General features: G+C 56.9%; 7 protein-coding genes across 7 annotated transcripts; 3 read left to right on the forward strand and 4 right to left on the reverse strand.

Moving 5' to 3' along the window:
- Positions 1-244: 244 nt before the first annotated feature.
- On the reverse strand, positions 245-1,246 carry CGCA056_v000198 (putative 4-hydroxy-2-oxoglutarate aldolase; the record flags this gene model as incomplete). Its single annotated transcript, XM_037315459.1, has 1 exon — positions 245-1,246. The coding sequence occupies one exon, from the start codon at positions 1,244-1,246 to the stop codon at positions 245-247; it is 1,002 nt and encodes a 333-aa protein (XP_037185569.1).
- Positions 1,247-3,132: 1,886 nt separating this feature from the next.
- Positions 3,133-3,541, reverse strand: CGCA056_v000199 (uncharacterized protein; the record flags this gene model as incomplete). Its single annotated transcript, XM_037315460.1, has 3 exons — positions 3,133-3,255; positions 3,312-3,447; positions 3,507-3,541. 3 exons carry the CDS (start codon positions 3,539-3,541, stop codon positions 3,133-3,135), a joined length of 294 nt encoding a protein of 97 aa, XP_037185568.1.
- A 679-nt stretch (positions 3,542-4,220) lies between these two features.
- CGCA056_v000200 (uncharacterized protein) lies at positions 4,221-4,917 on the forward strand (the record flags this gene model as incomplete). Its single annotated transcript, XM_037315461.1, has 4 exons — positions 4,221-4,338; positions 4,392-4,423; positions 4,510-4,711; positions 4,766-4,917. The coding sequence occupies 4 exons, from the start codon at positions 4,221-4,223 to the stop codon at positions 4,915-4,917; spliced, it is 504 nt and encodes a 167-aa protein (XP_037184783.1).
- A 2,495-nt stretch (positions 4,918-7,412) lies between these two features.
- CGCA056_v000201 (Protein CAP22) lies at positions 7,413-8,085 on the forward strand (the record flags this gene model as incomplete). Its single annotated transcript, XM_037315462.1, has 2 exons — positions 7,413-7,701; positions 7,760-8,085. The coding sequence occupies 2 exons, from the start codon at positions 7,413-7,415 to the stop codon at positions 8,083-8,085; spliced, it is 615 nt and encodes a 204-aa protein (XP_037184782.1).
- Positions 8,086-9,023: 938 nt separating this feature from the next.
- Positions 9,024-11,438, reverse strand: CGCA056_v000202 (uncharacterized protein; the record flags this gene model as incomplete). Its single annotated transcript, XM_037315463.1, has 1 exon — positions 9,024-11,438. One exon carries the CDS (start codon positions 11,436-11,438, stop codon positions 9,024-9,026), a length of 2,415 nt encoding a protein of 804 aa, XP_037184785.1.
- A 3,286-nt stretch (positions 11,439-14,724) lies between these two features.
- Positions 14,725-15,722, forward strand: CGCA056_v000203 (uncharacterized protein; the record flags this gene model as incomplete). The annotated part of the gene is made up of 2 exons (XM_037315464.1): positions 14,725-15,191; positions 15,248-15,722. 2 exons carry the CDS (start codon positions 14,725-14,727, stop codon positions 15,720-15,722), a joined length of 942 nt encoding a protein of 313 aa, XP_037184784.1.
- A 253-nt stretch (positions 15,723-15,975) lies between these two features.
- On the reverse strand, positions 15,976-16,551 carry CGCA056_v000204 (uncharacterized protein; the record flags this gene model as incomplete). The annotated part of the gene is made up of 1 exon (XM_037315465.1): positions 15,976-16,551. The coding sequence occupies one exon, from the start codon at positions 16,549-16,551 to the stop codon at positions 15,976-15,978; it is 576 nt and encodes a 191-aa protein (XP_037184787.1).
- Between the last annotated feature and the right edge of the window lie 201 nt (positions 16,552-16,752).

The following is a 16,752-nucleotide window of genomic DNA, read 5'->3' on the forward strand; positions in this document are numbered from 1 at the left end:
CAATCAAGCAGTTCTCCCTCCAATCCGGATTCCCCCTCCTCTTCAATGGCCCATCAGATCCATCAACCCATCTCCACACCATGCAACCATTCCCATGAAAGACAACCTCTCATCTACCACATCTCAGCTGTCACTTTTCGCCTCCCTTTCTCTCACAGCCCTCGCTCATCATGCCATCCCGCGCGCGGCAATCCCTAAACCCGACGCTATGAGATACGTCAGCCGTAGAAACCCAACCCATCAATCACCGCGCGGCATCCGCCCTCGCCGCCTCCTCCTCCAGTTCCGCCTCAACCCTTCGCAGCTCGCTCAGCCCCTCCGCAATCCCCTTCACCTCCTCAGCCGAGGGCCTGACGCAGGGCTTCCGAGGCGCGCCCCCATACTGCTCAAAGTGCCCGATCGCCGCCTTGACACCCACAAACCCCGTCTGGATGGCCACCCAGTCCCCCTTCGCCACGACTGCCTGCAGCCGCCGCGCCTCGGCGAGCCGGCCGTCCGCCGCGAGCTCCATGACGCGCGCGCACGCCCGCGGCGCGATGTTGGCCAGCCCCGCGATCGTCCCGTTGGCGCCCACGACCTGACCCTGCAGGATGAAGTCCGCGCTGCCGCCCGCGACGAAAAACCCCTGCGGCGCGTCGTCCGCCACGCGCGCGAGCTTGCCCGTGTTGCCGCAGGTGAGCTTGATGCCGACCACGTTGGGGTGCTGCGCGATGCGGACGATGGCGTCTGAGGACAGGTCGCGGCCGGAGGCGGCAGCGGGGAAGTTGTAGATGAGCAGCGGGATCGGCGACGCGTCTGCGACCTCGTAGAAGTGCTGGACGATCTTGTCGTCCTCAAGGAGGGTGCTGTAGTAGCTAGGCGGTAGCGCAAGCGCATGGGTTGCGCCGCTTTTGTGGGCGTCTTGGCAGAGCTGGAGGGTCTCGCGGGTAGATTGGGCGCCGCAGCCGGCGATGAGCGGGATCTTGACGTCGTGGCCTTCTTGGTGGATGATATCGGCTGCGCAGCGGATCATGGAGCTGCGCTCCTCGCGTGTGAGGTGGACAGCTTCGCCGTTGGAACCGTGGACCACGATGCCTGCCACACCGGCGTTGATGAGCCGGACGAGGTGGCGCTCGAGGGTGTTGGTGTCGACCTCCTCGGTGTCAGTAAAGAATGCCAGGGTTGGCACGTAGACGCCGTCGGGAAGCCTGGCGCTCAGCGCCTTGGGCGCCCCATAGGATGAGGTTATAGTTGAGGGCGTGGTCATTGTTTCTGTTGACATTCTCGTGATGAGTATGATGTGAGGTTGATGATGAGACAGTCTCTCTCTGGGTGGACGAGCTTCGTGGGCGGACAAGACTTTGAGGTTGCTAACCACAGTTCAGCTAGACAGACACAAGTCTGAGGGATTCGGCCTTTATGGTCGAGAAATCTGTATAAGACGAGTCTTCAGGGGGGCAGCAAGCGGACATAAGGTGTTGTACGGCAAGTGAAGCGTGTCGTTGGTTGAGGTACGTCTTCAACGGGCACATAGGGACTGCCAGCGACGAATCAAGACTCAGAGCCGGGGTCACAAGAATCCTGTTTAAGGAATAAAGACAATGGTGCAAGCCATGGCCAGGGATCCCATGATGTTCGACATGCGGCTTTGCCAAACTTGGCGCAACGCACGGCTGGGCGGCAGCGCCGCGGCGTGGGGGTGGCTACTCATCCACGCCTTGTCCTGCCGCATTCGACCAAGTGGTTGGATGCATGGCTCATGGATGTCCAAGCGGGATGGTGTGGAAGGGTACCAGGTGTGCGGTGAGCTGATTGCATGGCGATTTGCGCATGGTACGACATCACGAGGGGGGGAGATCGTCTGTGAGAGAACTGGCTTGTGGTACTTTCGGGGATACTTGTCCCAGGCATCAAGCAAACTAGTCCGATGTAAGTGGTGCTTGTCGAGCACCAATCTTACCAAATGGCTTCTCCAAGAGACATAGGACAACTTATTTTCAGCTGGACTTTTCATGTTAGCGCCTGAGACGATCAATCCTCTCCAAACTCTGGTAGCTGAGGACACGAATAGATGACCGGGTTGACCGCCGGCCGGAGAAGACGTTTCGGAGCCGCGGGATTCATCCAATGCTCAGGCCCGTCAGCAAGACAAGACAAGCCACCAAACGAAGCTTGTTTGGACCAAATGATTGGCAAAAACAATGCCACTCCGACGTTATTTGGTTGATTTTAGTTTCAGTAGTCTTTAGCTTAGCACGACTGTGCTTTGTTCAATGCGGTGAGCGGCCAACAGTAGCCTAACTTCCCCGGACTGCGACCCCCACGCTTTTTCCAGCGCCCGGGCTCAAGGGAGATTTTGATTTACCACTACACAAGATCAGCCAGCGAATCATTGAATTTGGGTTGTCATCTGTTCCTCCGTACGTCTTTGCTCTCTCCAAATCTGAGAAGTAATACATACGCTCAAGGAGCGGGTTCTCGCGATCTGCCGTAGTACAGACACCGAACAGGGGTACACATGGGCTGTTGAAGGTGCCGAAACCCGCAAATCACGGCCCAGAAGGCCGGGCTCGGCGTTCCACCCCGGCCACTGCATCCCGCACCATCCTGTGCGTGTCCGTCGCCACCGGCCGACGCAAACACCCCTCCTCCCACCACATGACCTTTGCCCCGTCTGCTGATTGACCTATAGAATACGTAGGCGGCCCTCCTAGTCAGAGAAGCCATCTTCCTTGCTGGTGTCTGGGCAGTCAGGAACAAGGCACTGCGCAGCGGTTCTCGGGGTTCATCGGTGGCCGAGACGGTCCTCGGCCGCAGGAAAGTTTGCTCACGTGAACATGCGTGGGGGTTTCCCTTCATAGACATAGTCGTCGAGATCATGTCCAATCTTTGGCATGCATGAGGCGGTGTAGTATCAAAAGTCTACTCTTTGTCTATACTCGTGGAAGACTACTTCATCTCATCCACGGTGATCGGCGATCATAATGGTTGTCACACTTCTACAGACTGAAGTCCTCGGTCGATGAATAAGTATCAATCTTTATTTGCCAATGTTCAAACAGATAATGAGCACAGTTCCTAGCAACTCAATCTCTACCTCCACACCTCCTATGATGCTTACTCAGAGATGTTGAAAGTCATCAATGAGGCATCTCACATCTGGGTAATGCCCTTAGGGCAGCCACCAGTCCAGTGCTGGCAACTGGCAATCCAATCTCCTGTGGGAGAGTAATGGGCGTCGCAGTCCGCCTGGGTGGTGGGCTTGTTCAAGATACACTATCCAAGGCGTCAGAGTTTGGCCATTTCAAGGTGCCTGCATGGTTGTCACTTACCGCCTGGCTATTGGTAGCCTTGTCCCAGCAGCGAGTCGTATCAGAGCCCGGCTCGCAGAATTGCAGAGCGACCTGAATGTTGGGTCTCTCTCTGTTGAAGCAGTTGCACATGTAAGCCGAGATAGCGCTGGGAGCCCTTTGAGAACAAAAATTGTTAGCGATTGTTTAGACTTTATTGCGGCGATGTGGTCTTACAAGATGGCGAGAGTGATTGATGTAATGAGCTTCATGGTTAAGATTGTAAATGATGAACGATGGTTATTCAGTAGCGAGAAGAAGAATATGAAGTGCATTGTATTCAGTGGTTCACAACAGGAAGGCTCGATGGCCGTCTTGGCTTTATAGAGAAACCAGGTGTGTTCATCATGTTTCATGAAAACTGATGACTTTCCTATTTCATCAATCGCACCGCCAGCCTTCATCTCGGACCAACATCTTCGGACAAGTCCTTCTTTCAAATCCGTCTTGATATTGCTATTGAGCAGCAGATAGCTGATGCTTTCCCACTAGTAACGAGGCCGAGATGAGACACCCGCGATGATTGAGGCTGATTCTACGTCGTCAAAATGGGAAGTTTCCTAGTCTGGACGAACTTCACACAGACGTTCCAGAAAGATTGGCGGAACTCAGTAAAGCTTAAAATCGGGTTGCCTAAAGCACGATAAATGATGACAGAAAGCTTGAGTTTGCGACTAGCGACTCAGGTGTCCGCCGGCCGATCGAGCTGCTGGGGATGCGGAATAACTTGGCTCAATATTGCGAAAAGTATGGGTGAAATCGTTGTTGATTCGGTTGTATAAAGACGCAATGAAGGCCACAACATTGAGCATTCTTTCTTCATCCACAGCATCCCAACAGCTCAGCAGCAAATCAATCGTTTACTACCCAAAGTCACGCTTTCCTACCACCATGAAGCCTACTTCAGCCCTCGTCACTATCGTGGCTCTCCTCGGAGGTCACGCCGCTTCCCTCCCGACGGAGCCCAGCACCCAGAACAACGCCCGAGAGATCACTGATGTCCAGTCTCGTAAGTCAGATTCGCAGTATCACATATAGGGAGTAGCACTGAGAATCAAGTAGTTCCCGCCCGCGAGTACGCCGTCGAGGAGTCTGTTGGCATTACTATCCACTTCGATGATACCGCCGGTAAGCTCAACCCTCTCCTTTTACACAGCAACGTCGCTAACACATCTGAAAGCCGTGGACAAGCGCGACTCTGAGCTTGAGACCCGCGCGTCTCACCCCCAACGCGCGCTTCAGCGCCAACTTCTACCCCAAGTTCCACACCGCCGCGCGCCCCTTTGCGCAGGCCATCACCATCGGTGGTCACGCCTACATCATGCAGGCCTGGGTTGACCTCCAGAATCGCATCAACATCATGGTCGATGCTGCTTTCCCCGGTATGCTCCCGTTCTAATGGCTCGATTATAACACCTTGACTAACAATATGTCAGGTGTTCCTGCGCCCACTGCTGGAGTTTCCAACAAGCACGCGGCGTTTGCGGTCCTCCCCCACTTGTGGACGCTTGGAACGACCTACTTCGCCCAGGATACCGGCGTCGATTTTGAGCCCGGTGATGCCTGGGCTTTCTTCTGGTACCCTTAAACTGGTCGTGGTCGTACCTGCTGGGTTCGTGGGTGCCTGGAGACAGTAGCTCAACACCTTTCTGTATCCGTAGCAACTTACGCCATCGGTCCGACGCACCTCAGCATAAGATACACTACTTTGAAGTCACTTATTTGAGTTGGTACATGTAAACGGGGGACCCTGGTAGTTTAAGTTGATTCAAGGAAGCCATTTGGGCCAATAACAGTTATTGTACTTCACATATGGCAGCAATACAGGTGACCTCCACAAGTGCACGAGTCAAATATCAAAGCAGATTCCTAGTTGCGGCTTTCTCTGTGTCACAGCCAATGAATCTTCCATCATTAAAAGCTCTAAAGATCCATTTATCGAGGGGAAAGATGTCACAGCCACGTTCGCGAGGCTGAAAGTAATGTCAAACAGCCAAACAGCGGTCAATTTGCTAAGAATAGTTCACTCGAAATCTGAGCCAACGATCTAGATCATAGACCGCAGGTCACATTGCGCGTACAACGAAAAGCCTTCTGGCGAGGCGATGACTAGCATCTTGGCGCGTTGCGTGGACTGGCGGGGAAGATCAGCAGACCTGCAGCACCACGATCGACGAGACTCATGAAGCTCTTTGGAACTTGGACAAGTTTCCACGCGCCTCTCACTCTCCACTAGATGGCAAGACAAAAAAAATAAAGAAATGTCGCAGCTTCTTCATTGCCTGCCGAAAGTCAATTCGTCGAGTGTTATTTGCAGTGGAATCCACATGTTGGTGCAAATTTCAGCGTGCCAAGACATGAAGTGCATGTTGAAGGTCCTAAATTTAGCATCCGCACCTCCTGTCAAGCTTCACAGACCCAGTCCAGCTGAGGAGAAGAGGCACAACAAAAAGGTCCGCCTGCCCGCCCCGCTGCGACGCTGTTCTCCAGCCTCCCTAGGCTGTGGGTGGTTTTGGGGAGGGGCAACAGGAGAATCCAGTCAATTGCAACGCCTGGAAAGAACATTCTCTATCCGCTGCAACAAGCCGCTGCGTTGATTTGCCAAAAGCCCCGGGGACAGGACGCGGTGTCGATCATCCGTAGGCCGGCGTCATCCGGTGGCACACTGTACAACCCCCTCGCGCAGGGAAGCACCCTACCCAAGCTTTCCGCAGCACAGCGAACAAGAGTCGAGAGAATGTTGGGGCTTGCTCCATCTCCGCGGCCATGCGCCAAGAGGACAGTGTGAAACATGGACAGCTCACAATCAGATATTTTTTTCCGGGCGGAGCGTGGCGGACACTAAGGCCGCTGTGAGATTGGGCCACGGCGAGAGAGATGCGTGTTCGTCGTGGCTCTGCTAGTCTTGGCGGGGATATGCCGGCGGCGAGTGGTTGTCGTCTCAAGTGATGGGCCGAACCTAAGTTTTTTGGGTTGGATGACAGGCGCAAAACATGTTTCTTCATGATGGGTTGCTGAAGCTGCTCTGCTGTCTTCCGTTCGTTCACGGCGATGCGATTGTCGCGGACGCGTGTTCCTGCATCTGGGCAATTGCCGTCTACCAAGTGACAGCGAGGAACGATTCTATTTTTCGACCATCTTGTATCGTTGTAATAGAGAGTTTGTAAAATGTCTTGGCGCCTCCTGTCAGCCCTCCGGGGTCCTGTCCGGCACCCAGCCGGCATTACCCAGCCATGAGCGCTCAGGTTCCGGTCATCTCCGCGAAAACAATGCTGCCGATTGAGGCACGCGACACATTCCCTCTTTGGGCCTTCGCAGAATGCTGCACTGTAAAAGACAGTATCCGTTCTCTACATACTGACCACTCTGTGTCAGTAGTGCCTATCGCTGCCGCAAGGGGACAACAGGGGGTCCAGTGTATCGCATTAAGCTTTCCTGGGGATTCGGGGCTCTCGGGTGGGCAGCAACAAGCTTGAAAAGAAACGCGAAATTCAGGGCATCCGCAACATGGCCCAACAAGGTTGACGGGAGCACATAGGCAGTGTTTATCTTAGGTAATTGTACTCTCTACTGAATAACAACACTCTCTACGGTGGGTTTCACTTTCACGCAGCGAGAACTACCGGTACAACAGAATCATTACCTAGTATACCACAGCCGGGATGCTGAGTCGTCGATTGAGGCTGGGGCATCTGTGAGCGTTTCTTGGCTTTGCTCATCGGAACTCCACTTTTGAATAGCTGCAATTTTGAGTGGGAGGGCGCTGGATGGGCCAAGATGGAGACCGTCGACGCCAAGAAACCAACCAAGACCCAAGCCTCCAAGTGACGATGAGCGGCGGTCGCTGCCCGAGACATTGCTCTGCCGCTTGTGTTGTTTGATTTTCTTCTCTCCCCCTGTGTTTGTGTTTCGAGAAGGCTTCCTAGGAGAATCTGGATAAGGTTATATATCAAGCATCATCCCGCCCCTTGCTTGCCGTTTACTCTCATCACCATCAGTCTCATAGTCTCAAGCAAGCCTCACTTACACACATCCACACATCCACACACCAAAGGTCTTACAGCACCAGCAAACACCGCCAAGATGCACTTCTCCCACGTCGCCCTCTCCCTCGTCGCCGCCGCCTTCGTCCAGGCCGACCTCCAGCTCGACAGCGACGACATCCCCAGCCAGTGCCGCGCCGTCTGCAACCCCATCTACGAGCTCGGCCGCACCTGCGAGGTCGACGACGACCAGGTCACCGACGACCTGACCGAGGACCGCCTCGAGGCGCAGTGCGTGTGCACCAACTCCAGCATCAACGTCTCGTCCTACGCCGCCCTCTGCGCGAGCTGCATGGACCAGAACGTCACCGACCGCGACGACCTCGATGGTAAGTTACTTCACTGTCTTTGAACCTTAGAGAGTGACTGCTCACACGAACATCATAGACATCAACGACATCCTGAGGACCTGCGGCTTCGCCAGCACGACGTACACCTCCACCGCGTCCTACGCCTCAACCACCCCCTCCGTCACTGCCACCCGGCCCACTGCTTCTTCGCAGCTGACGACCACCATCACGCCCGGCGCCGCCGGTGGCAGTGGATCCTCGCCGACGTCGTCCGGCAGCGGCAGCGGCAACAGCAACAGCAGCCCCACCACCACCAACGGCGGCTCCAGCAGCGCCACGCAGACCCCGAACGCCGCGGGCGTTGTCTCGCCCAAGGGCCTTGGGTTGATTGGTGCCGCCGCCGTTGGTGCCCTGCTTTTGTAATTGGGGGTTTTTGGCATGAGTTACTTGTTCTTCACGATGATGTCTAGTTGAAAGATTCTTTCTTTTTCTGGGGGGTTTTAGGGTTGTGGCGCTATGATGATACCTCAGCACTTACTGTCGCTTCTGATGATTTTACATGGTTTCGGTGATTCACTGGGGGTTGTTCCCCGGTTTACCGAGGAATAATAACGAATTTTTGAATCAATTTTTGAGTATGTCTCGGGTGAATCGATGTGTCTCTCGTGCGGGTTACCATCCGAGGTCTCGGTGCTGTCTTTCGGGCTGAGTCAATGCCGACATTTGATCCATCATCTATTCACCGAGCGGCAACCTCATGATCGATGTCTCGGTCCACATGGCGGTGAATCGCAAAACGGTGCTTAAAAGTATATAAAATAACTTGCTAAGCAGTCGAGCGACTCTTGCTCATTATCGATAACGCACAATTTCACATCATCACCTACAAAGCTCGTCAACTTTCTCTCATGCGCCCCAACCCCAGCGCCAACTTATTACGCTCGCGAACGCTCTCATGCCGCGAGATCAACGACATGAAATCTCAAGTAGGCACTACACCCAAGCTTTGCGGCTGCTTCTGCGGGTGCACGGCCAAGGTCTTCTTTGGCGAGGATAAATGCAATGGGTGCGCCAAGGGGTTCCATGACGATGGAAAGACGCCGCCTGGTGTGCCGAAGGTTGAAAAATAACGGTCACGACGGCGACGGGGATAGTCGGTAGTTGTCAAAAACACACTTCTGCAGCGTACACGCATTGATTATAACCCATATTCCGCACAATCTTGAACTATGATATCGCAAGATGAGACAAGCCGAATGTTAAAGTGAAGTTTTGTTCTATTTAAAGGTATAATGTTCGAAAGGCGGTATCTCTGCAAACACAAGCTACAAATGAAAAACAGTAACAGTCCTACCAACGCCTCATTCAACCTCTCTCCATCTCTTCTCCAGCTTTTCAATAACAAGGGCCTTCGACCCAGAAACCAGCCCAGCCGCAAGCGATGCAGGCTGCTGACTCGCACCTGAAAACGCACCCTTGATCGAGATATCATGCACACTACCCGTCGGCGAGCCAGCAACATTCGACAACCGCCGTCTCCCCAGCGCCATCTGCGCCTCGTCGATCGCCTCCCGAATCACAGGCACCGTCTCGACATACACCTCCCTCCTCTTCCTCGACGCCTTCAACAACTCCGCCGGGTCCCCCTTGGCACACGCCTCCACATACAGCGCGCGCATGCGCGGCGAGTACATCTCGCACATCAAACTCACAGGCGCGGTCTCGCCCTTCAGCTGCATGCGCGGCGCAAGCGCGGTCCCGCGCGCAAACTCGTGGTAGCACGCCGGGCAGATGGTGCAGTCCTTCCAGCCGTACCAGCGCCGGTTCTGGGCGTCCTCGTCGCGCGGGCAGAGCGGCAGGCTCGCGAACTCGAGGGCGTAGGTCTCGAGCGGGCGCGTGTCGGCGATGAAGAAGCCCTCGAGCAGCTTGGCGAGGTAGGCCGCGAAACGCGGGGAGGCGGCCGGGTTGAGCGCGCAGAGGTGCGTGGTGCCCGCGGCGACGCCGCACGTGGGCACGAGGGAGGCGGCAAGACCGAGGGGCTCGGCGACGGTCGCCACGCAGGCGGCGCAGATGGAGAAGGACGGCGGGTGCGAGGGGAAGGTGTACCATGTCCCGTCGCGGATGCCGGCCGGGGAGCAGAAGTCGGCGTGGACGGCGGTGTCGAGGGCTTTCCAGAAGATGGCGAAGTCGCGGGTCTCCTGGGCGCGGGACATGGCGATGCCGATGTTGAAGTGGCCGAGGGTGCAGTGGACCATGCTGCCGTAGCGGGAGGCGAGGTTGTCGCCGGCGGGCCGCCAGCGGTGTTCTTCACCGGAGAGCAGGACGTGGTCATGGTAGCAGGCGGCGCAGATGAGGACGCCCCTCATGCTGCCGGTGGAGGGGGTGAACCACTCGCGGGAGCCGACGGCGACTTTCTGGCGCTTGGCGCAGGGGGTGATGGCCATGCGGGACGCGGCGGCGGCGGTGAAGCCCTTCCAGTCGTGGGCGTCTGCGGCTTGGGTCTTGTAGATGTTGCGGATGTAGGGGATGGCGAGGTCGCAGGCCCAGACGTCGGAGGCGGGCTGCGACGAGGCGGGTTCGAAGTTGGCGGCGCAGCGGAAGGGCTGGATGTGGTCGTCGTAGCAGGCGCGGCAGACGACCATGTTGGGGACGGCATTGTTCTTGGGGCGGAGCCACTTGGTGCCCTCGGAGCCGGGGACGCCGGCGGTGCCGCGGCAGTCGGGGACGGCGCTGCGGAGGCGGAGGTAGGCGGTGAGGTCGTCGATGCGGCCGGTGATGAGGGCCTGCTGGAGGAGGTGGTCCCTGACGCGGGGCTTGCTGAAGCGGCACGCGCGGGGCTTCTTGTCCTCGCAGAGCTTGCCGCGGAAGTCGTTCTCGAAGCGGGTGCCGAGGAGATGGTCTTCGTAGCAGCGAGAGCAGATGGGGAAGTCGGGGGCGGTCGGGTGGGTGTACCAGGTGGAGGGGAAGGTGACGGGGGTGTCGACGCAGGCGACGACGCCGCGGTCGCGCTTCCGGCTTGGGGGAGTGGCTCTGCGGGAGTTTGCGCGGGGACGGGTTGGTGAGGTGAGCGGTTCCTGGGGAGGTAGTGCGCGGGGAGTGAGGACAACTGGTTCCGGGGTTGGGTTGGTTGAGGGAGGGGTGAAGCAGGACGTGGTGCTGGCGGTGAAGTCGGGGGTGGAAAGCTCCTCTCGGGGAGTGGACGGGACGGAGTAGATGGTAGAGAGCATGGGCGAGGGTGCGAAGCGGAGGTTTTGGAGAGTCTCTTCGAGGTTGTCGATGTCGAAGCGGCCTGGACGCAGCTCTGTCTGGGAGACGGTGGTCTGGCTCTTGGTCTTTGATGTAGTCGAGGTGGCTGAGGCGGAAGTAGACTTCTTCAGCTGGCTAGATGGGGCCGGTGCAACGGCGCCCTTAGGAAAGTAGCTTGGTTCATCGGTTTGCGGCGGTGTCGGTGGCGGCGGAGGGAAGCTCGTCAACGCGTTCGGCCCCGGGCTGCGGAGGTTCGAGCGGTTGCCGTTGTTTCCTGCAGAAGACCCAGTGGCTGATCCCCGCGGCGCTGGTGAGCCTCCCTTAGCGGAGGCCGGTGCCGGGCTTGGTGGTGGCGGAAAGCTGGTGTAGCCGGGCGGGCTCGGCCGGTCGGTCCACTGTGGTGCCGGCGCCTGCAGCAGGCTCTTTGCAGGGCGGACGGGCTTCGGCGCGGCGAAGGTCGGCTCCGAGGGCGGGGCCTTTTTGTCGGCGCCCTTCGGCGGGTGGGGCCGTGAGCTCCGGGTGGAGGACATGTTGCAGTGCAGCGCGGCCCAGAGTCGCAGCAGTCGCAGATTCAGGTCGAGTAACACTTTGATTCCCTTCGCAACCCCACAACGGACTTCTTCTTTGGGAGCTGCAAGGTGACGATGGCTTCAAACACTTCTTCTTTTTCTGGATGGGTGGGTGGGTGGTGCAGTGTGGGACGAGGTGAATGAAGACGGTAAGGACAGGCCGTTTAATCAATCAACAACAATAAAAGAAAACCGCCGAAAAATGCAATCCAATGCCAAACCACAACAACAAAGCAAGGAAAGGTCTTGCGGGAGTGCATGCAACCTCTATCCGCATCCGGGACGTCGGTCATGTTTAAAGGCAAGACGTCAATCCCCAAGGGATGCGCAGAAAGGCGAGCAGACTGGCCTCGAGCTGGCTTAATTGGTGCCCGATGGGCGGAATGCCGGGTCATCCGTGGAGACGATCCACACCACTTTACGCCCGACTTGCAGCGATCAGCCTGGAACCGGTGGCGGGCCGCGGGAAGGGAAGAGGGCAAGCATGGGCAGCGCGAACTTGATGGCCTTTTGCAGAGATGTTCCCTGGATGCGACGACACGAGTAAACGATGCACCCCCGTCCGTCCAGCTTCTCTCATTTCCCGTGGGAAAAAAAGACCTGCTTGTTTCTCTTGTTTATGCCCGGCAGATGATGTTTTCCTTCTGGAAGGTTGTACCGTGTTTTGCGCGCCGCCCGCGTTGGCATGTTTCTTCCTTTCCTGCAGCCTGCCGTGGCCTGCGTCGGGGAATTCTTTTCTGCCCTCCGCTGGCCTGGGCTTTTTTCTCCTTCTCCCAATTGACAAGGGCTCTGGCCTTGGAATGCAATGCCAAATGAGCACAGAACGGCTGCTTTGGGCTTTGACAGTTTGATTATCGGGCGCCAATACGGAAGGTGATGTTGTTGTTTTTCCTTGTTTTTTCCTTCCCGTGTTCTAGCCTTGAGCAGGGCCAGAATTTTCAAATTTCTCTGCCTCTCTTAGCTCGAAGAGACACAGACAGACAGCCCCGAGAACGCGGATCCCGTCAGGACTCAGGACAGCTCCAGGAACGTGTGGCAGGTTGGGCTGCTCATCTCTTTCGCGCACTTCGTTCGCAGGGACACCGTTGGGACGAAAAGTTGAGATGAACGTTCCCACTTACTGAGTCGTAAACTCGAGGCGCTGGCCTGGTTTGACCATCTTTTCTTAGCCACAAACATAAACACCCACGCCGCAGCGTAATTCCCTACCTCCCTCACTTAAAAAGCACTCGCTCCCACAAAACCTGCTCCTCTCATACTGACTCGAATGTTTGGTTCCTTGGTCGCTGCTCCTTTCTCACCTTACCCTGCCGCAGCCTGGATCAAGTGACTCGGCGAACCAATATCTGTGAGGCTCTTGCTTGCAACGCCACCCTTTCCAGCGTCAAGCGTGCTTGCGTTGCGTTGCGTTGCGTTGCGTTGCGCGGCGGGCGCGGGATCTGTGTGCCACTTGTAGCGCTGCAGCCGTTGGTGGGAAGGCGGAAGCGATCGAAGCGCATCATACACACTCACACTTCCACTCACTCATTCACATGCACACAGACACAGCAATCGCACAGTTGCAAGCCAAGGAGAACAGATGTTCGAGCTACTGGGGTCTGGACCGGATGCACAGCAAGGCCCATCCCGTGCGGCGACGGGAAAGGGAAATGGACTCGCCAATTGTTCGGGTGTCTGCATCCGTAAGAAGATTCTCCGTAAAGAAGGCCAGGATGAAGGGGGAGCAGATGGCAAAACCTCCGGCGCCAACAGACCCCAAACCCTCGCCTGCGCGAAAGGGCGATTCCTTCGCGTCGCGCTCCAGCGTCACCTTTCTCAATCTCGGAGGCGTCCCCCCAAATCCAATGGCTGGGTGGCTTGCCGCACATGCGCCGTCGTTGTGTTGACTGCAACGGGCTGCTGCTCTAGTTTCTCAACCCTTGCGCTAAGACCCTTTTTTTCGTCAGTGGGAGATGGGACCTTTCTTATCGTGGAAAACATCCCGCCGAACGTATCGTTCCAGGGGGAGTCTGCCTCTTCGGTAGCGAATTGGTTGGTTGGGTGGTTTTTGTTTGGTCGAGTGACATCGCATTTCTTCAGGTGAGCCGCGCTTGTTTAAGCCCAGATCCGTCTTGTCAGTTGAGGAGGGCGGGAAGAAATGGCAAACAGAATCAGATCTTCAATGTCTTGGGTCATCAATGTCGATCCCCGTTGAGCATCAATTGGAGAACGAAACATCCAACCAACTGTCTTTTTTTGCTCCAACCTGCTCCATCCTGAACACCAGCACAGCAAAACCAACCGAAGGATGCTGCACCCAGAGTTTCCTCTTCAGGCTTCGAAGAGTCGCATTGCTGATATGATCCCTGCGGAACCCCCCAACGCCGTTCCATGGTGCCGATTGCTTGGACGTGCCAAAGCGGCTTAGTCCGTCACATCATCCCCCAGGCGCGGGAAATTATCACAACAGGGGCACAACCATTTTCAGCACTCTACGAGTCTTAAAACCCTCTGTTATGACACAAGAAGGGCCCCAGGGGGCGAGGGGGGGAGACGGCCACGCCAGGAAGAGAGTTCCGAACGGAGAAGGGATCATGGGTTGCGATTGAAACTCTCTCTCAGTGCTCCCTCTCTGTCCGAGTCGCTGTCCATTCTTTTCGTTTGCTTTACTGCCTCCCACACCCCGCAATCCCATTCATTCATTCCCCTTCCATTCGTTCACTCATTCAGTCGTTCGTTTCCCATTACCGGCGTCACTCGTTTCGCTCCGGGGACTGGTTTTCTGAACGTTGACCGGGACAGCACACTGTTGGTTTGTAAAGGTATCGCGGCAGAGTCCCAGCGAACGCGCGCAATCGCATTGCTGCGCATGGCCCCAAACACCATCTGTCCATCTGTCTCCCGCCCCCAAATTACGATTTCGCAAATACGATCGGCACTCGCTTGGTAGCAACGCGAACAACCACGTCGCACTCACACAACACACGCTCGCTTATTTTTCACAAAATCAACTGTCTTACACGCTCTGGTTAGGCATCAACGAAGAGACAGAGGCTTAACGAAGAAAGGCAGGAGTGATTGCTTTCCGTCTTATCCCGGGAGGACCGAGATGATGGTGGCGCTGGAACGTTTGGCATAGCGAAAGAAGACACCCAAGATTTGCCAGCCAGCTGGGACGCCAGCAAACACACGCCCAAAAAAAAAGAGTTTGAAGGATTTTTCGATTGCTGCCCAAGTGCTGGAACAGAATCAAACAACAAAAGAAAGGATGAACGGGTTCAATTTCCCTCCGCCGCCCGACGAGCCCGTCCCCGTCGTCCCCCGCGACATCAAGGCCAAGCGCATCGTCCCGTCGCCCCGCAAAGCGCCCACCGTCCGGAGCGGCAAGGGCTCCATCTTCGGCAAGGCCTCGATCCCCTCCGTGTACTGGGCCGGCGACGATCCGACGCCGGGAGGCAACGAGGAGTACACCTTCTACCGCGAGGGCACCCCGCCGCCGAGCGAGAAGGGCGGCGGTCGCCAGCGCGGGCTGAGCCTGTACGACCAGGAGAGGCGCGCGGCGCGCGGGCAGGACAGGAGGAACCGCAAGTGCTGCGGGCTGAGGATGTGGGTTTTCTGGCTGCTTGTGTGCCTGGTTATCCTCGTGGTGCTCGGTGTGGGTGTTGGAGTCGGTGTTGGCGTGGGGTTGGGTGCATCGAAGGCGAATCAGTCGGATGAGAGCGCGGCGCGGACGAGGTATGATCTTTCCGGATGGATGATGAAGATGAATGAATGTACTGACTGTGTATTAGTTCCGCGACACCTACACCGACGACTGGCGTTGCCGCCGCTTCTCCAACGACACCTCTGTCCAGCCCAACAGCATCATCCCCCTCCGCCGCGTCAAGCGTATCAACGACGCCCGCCACTTCAACCAAGACGTCCTCCACGACATCATCATCACCAACTGCAACATCCGGCCCCAACGCCCTCTGCCCCGAGGCCGCCAATACGTTCTACAGCCCCGTTGGCTCGGACAAGCGGTTCCTGCGGGTCTGCGGCGTGGACTACTCGGGCGACAACGAGGCCATCGACATGTCCAACATGCTGGCCAGCAGCATGGGCGAGTGCATGGACATCTGCTCCAAGACGGCGCAGTGCACCGGCGCCGGCTGGGGTAACGTCACGACGGGCGAGGGCACGACGGAGCTGAGGTGTTGGTTGAAGCGGAACTTGCAGAGTTCGCACAGCGCGAAGGAAGGGTGGAATTTTGCCATCTTGCAGTGAGGGTGGAGAAGGTGTTCTTGTAGATATTTGGAAATAATGATAATGTGTTGGCCTCGTCAGGCTGACTTTGATACCATCTCTAAACATGAGAGAATGAACGTGTAACTTTCACTGAGGCAGTGTAAATGAGACAACATGTATTCAGAAACGATAGCTGCATTAACCCATAACGATTATTTATAACGCCTGTGCTGGTATAATGTAGTCCATGCCCATATCCATCATGTGTCCATACCTATTCCACCATACATGCTTAATTGATCGCAGCAACGACAAAGCCAGCCACGGCCGCAGCAGCCATGACAGCGCCGGTCTCCCTCGGTCCGGCCGCGTTTCCAGACCGGCCGCCTCCATTTCCATTACCATTACCAAGTCCACCTCCACTGCCGCCACCAGGGTTCACCGGCCCAGCGCTGGTGATCTCCGCGACCAGAGAGCTGCACTGGCCGGTACCCAGCGGCAGGACGGTCGCGACGCCCTGGACATCGCTGCAGGCCTGCCAAACGGCGCGGAAGTCGCTCATGTGCGCGTCCTTCCACGAGGTGAAGGACTTGGCGTAGGTTGAGTAGGCCGAGCCAATGGAGCCCGTGATGGTCGGGTTGGAGCAGGGATCCGTCACGGAAGCCGACAAGGCGAGGTAGTTGGCGACATCGGCGGGGAGGGTGGGGGCCGCGTCGGTGATGCGCGGGAGGACGGCCGTGGCGACGGAGTTGCAGGAGGCGAGGTCGCGGCGGACGGGGGAGCCGATGTGCTCGGCGTTGGGGGCGGTCATAATCTCCAGCGAGGCAGCTGAGGCGCCGGCCGCGGCAAAGAGGATTGAGCAACGCATAGTGTGTGGTTGAAGAGGGCGTAGGTTGAGTGTGATGTGGTGTAGTTTGGCTTGTGTGAGATGGGTATCTCTTGTATTGATGGAGAGCGGAGATGATGACAGGGGCAGTGGGGCAGGTTGAGCCTGGCTTATTATGTCCCGGGCGGGTGTCCTGCGCAAGCACGGGTGAAGGCGTTGATGACGACGGTTCGCTCGATGATG

The sequence above is a fragment of the Colletotrichum aenigma genome, assembly GCF_013390185.1.
Source record: "Colletotrichum aenigma strain Cg56 chromosome Unknown KSG_Cg56_contig01, whole genome shotgun sequence".
In the NCBI taxonomy this organism is placed as follows: Eukaryota; Fungi; Ascomycota; class Sordariomycetes; order Glomerellales; family Glomerellaceae; genus Colletotrichum; species Colletotrichum aenigma.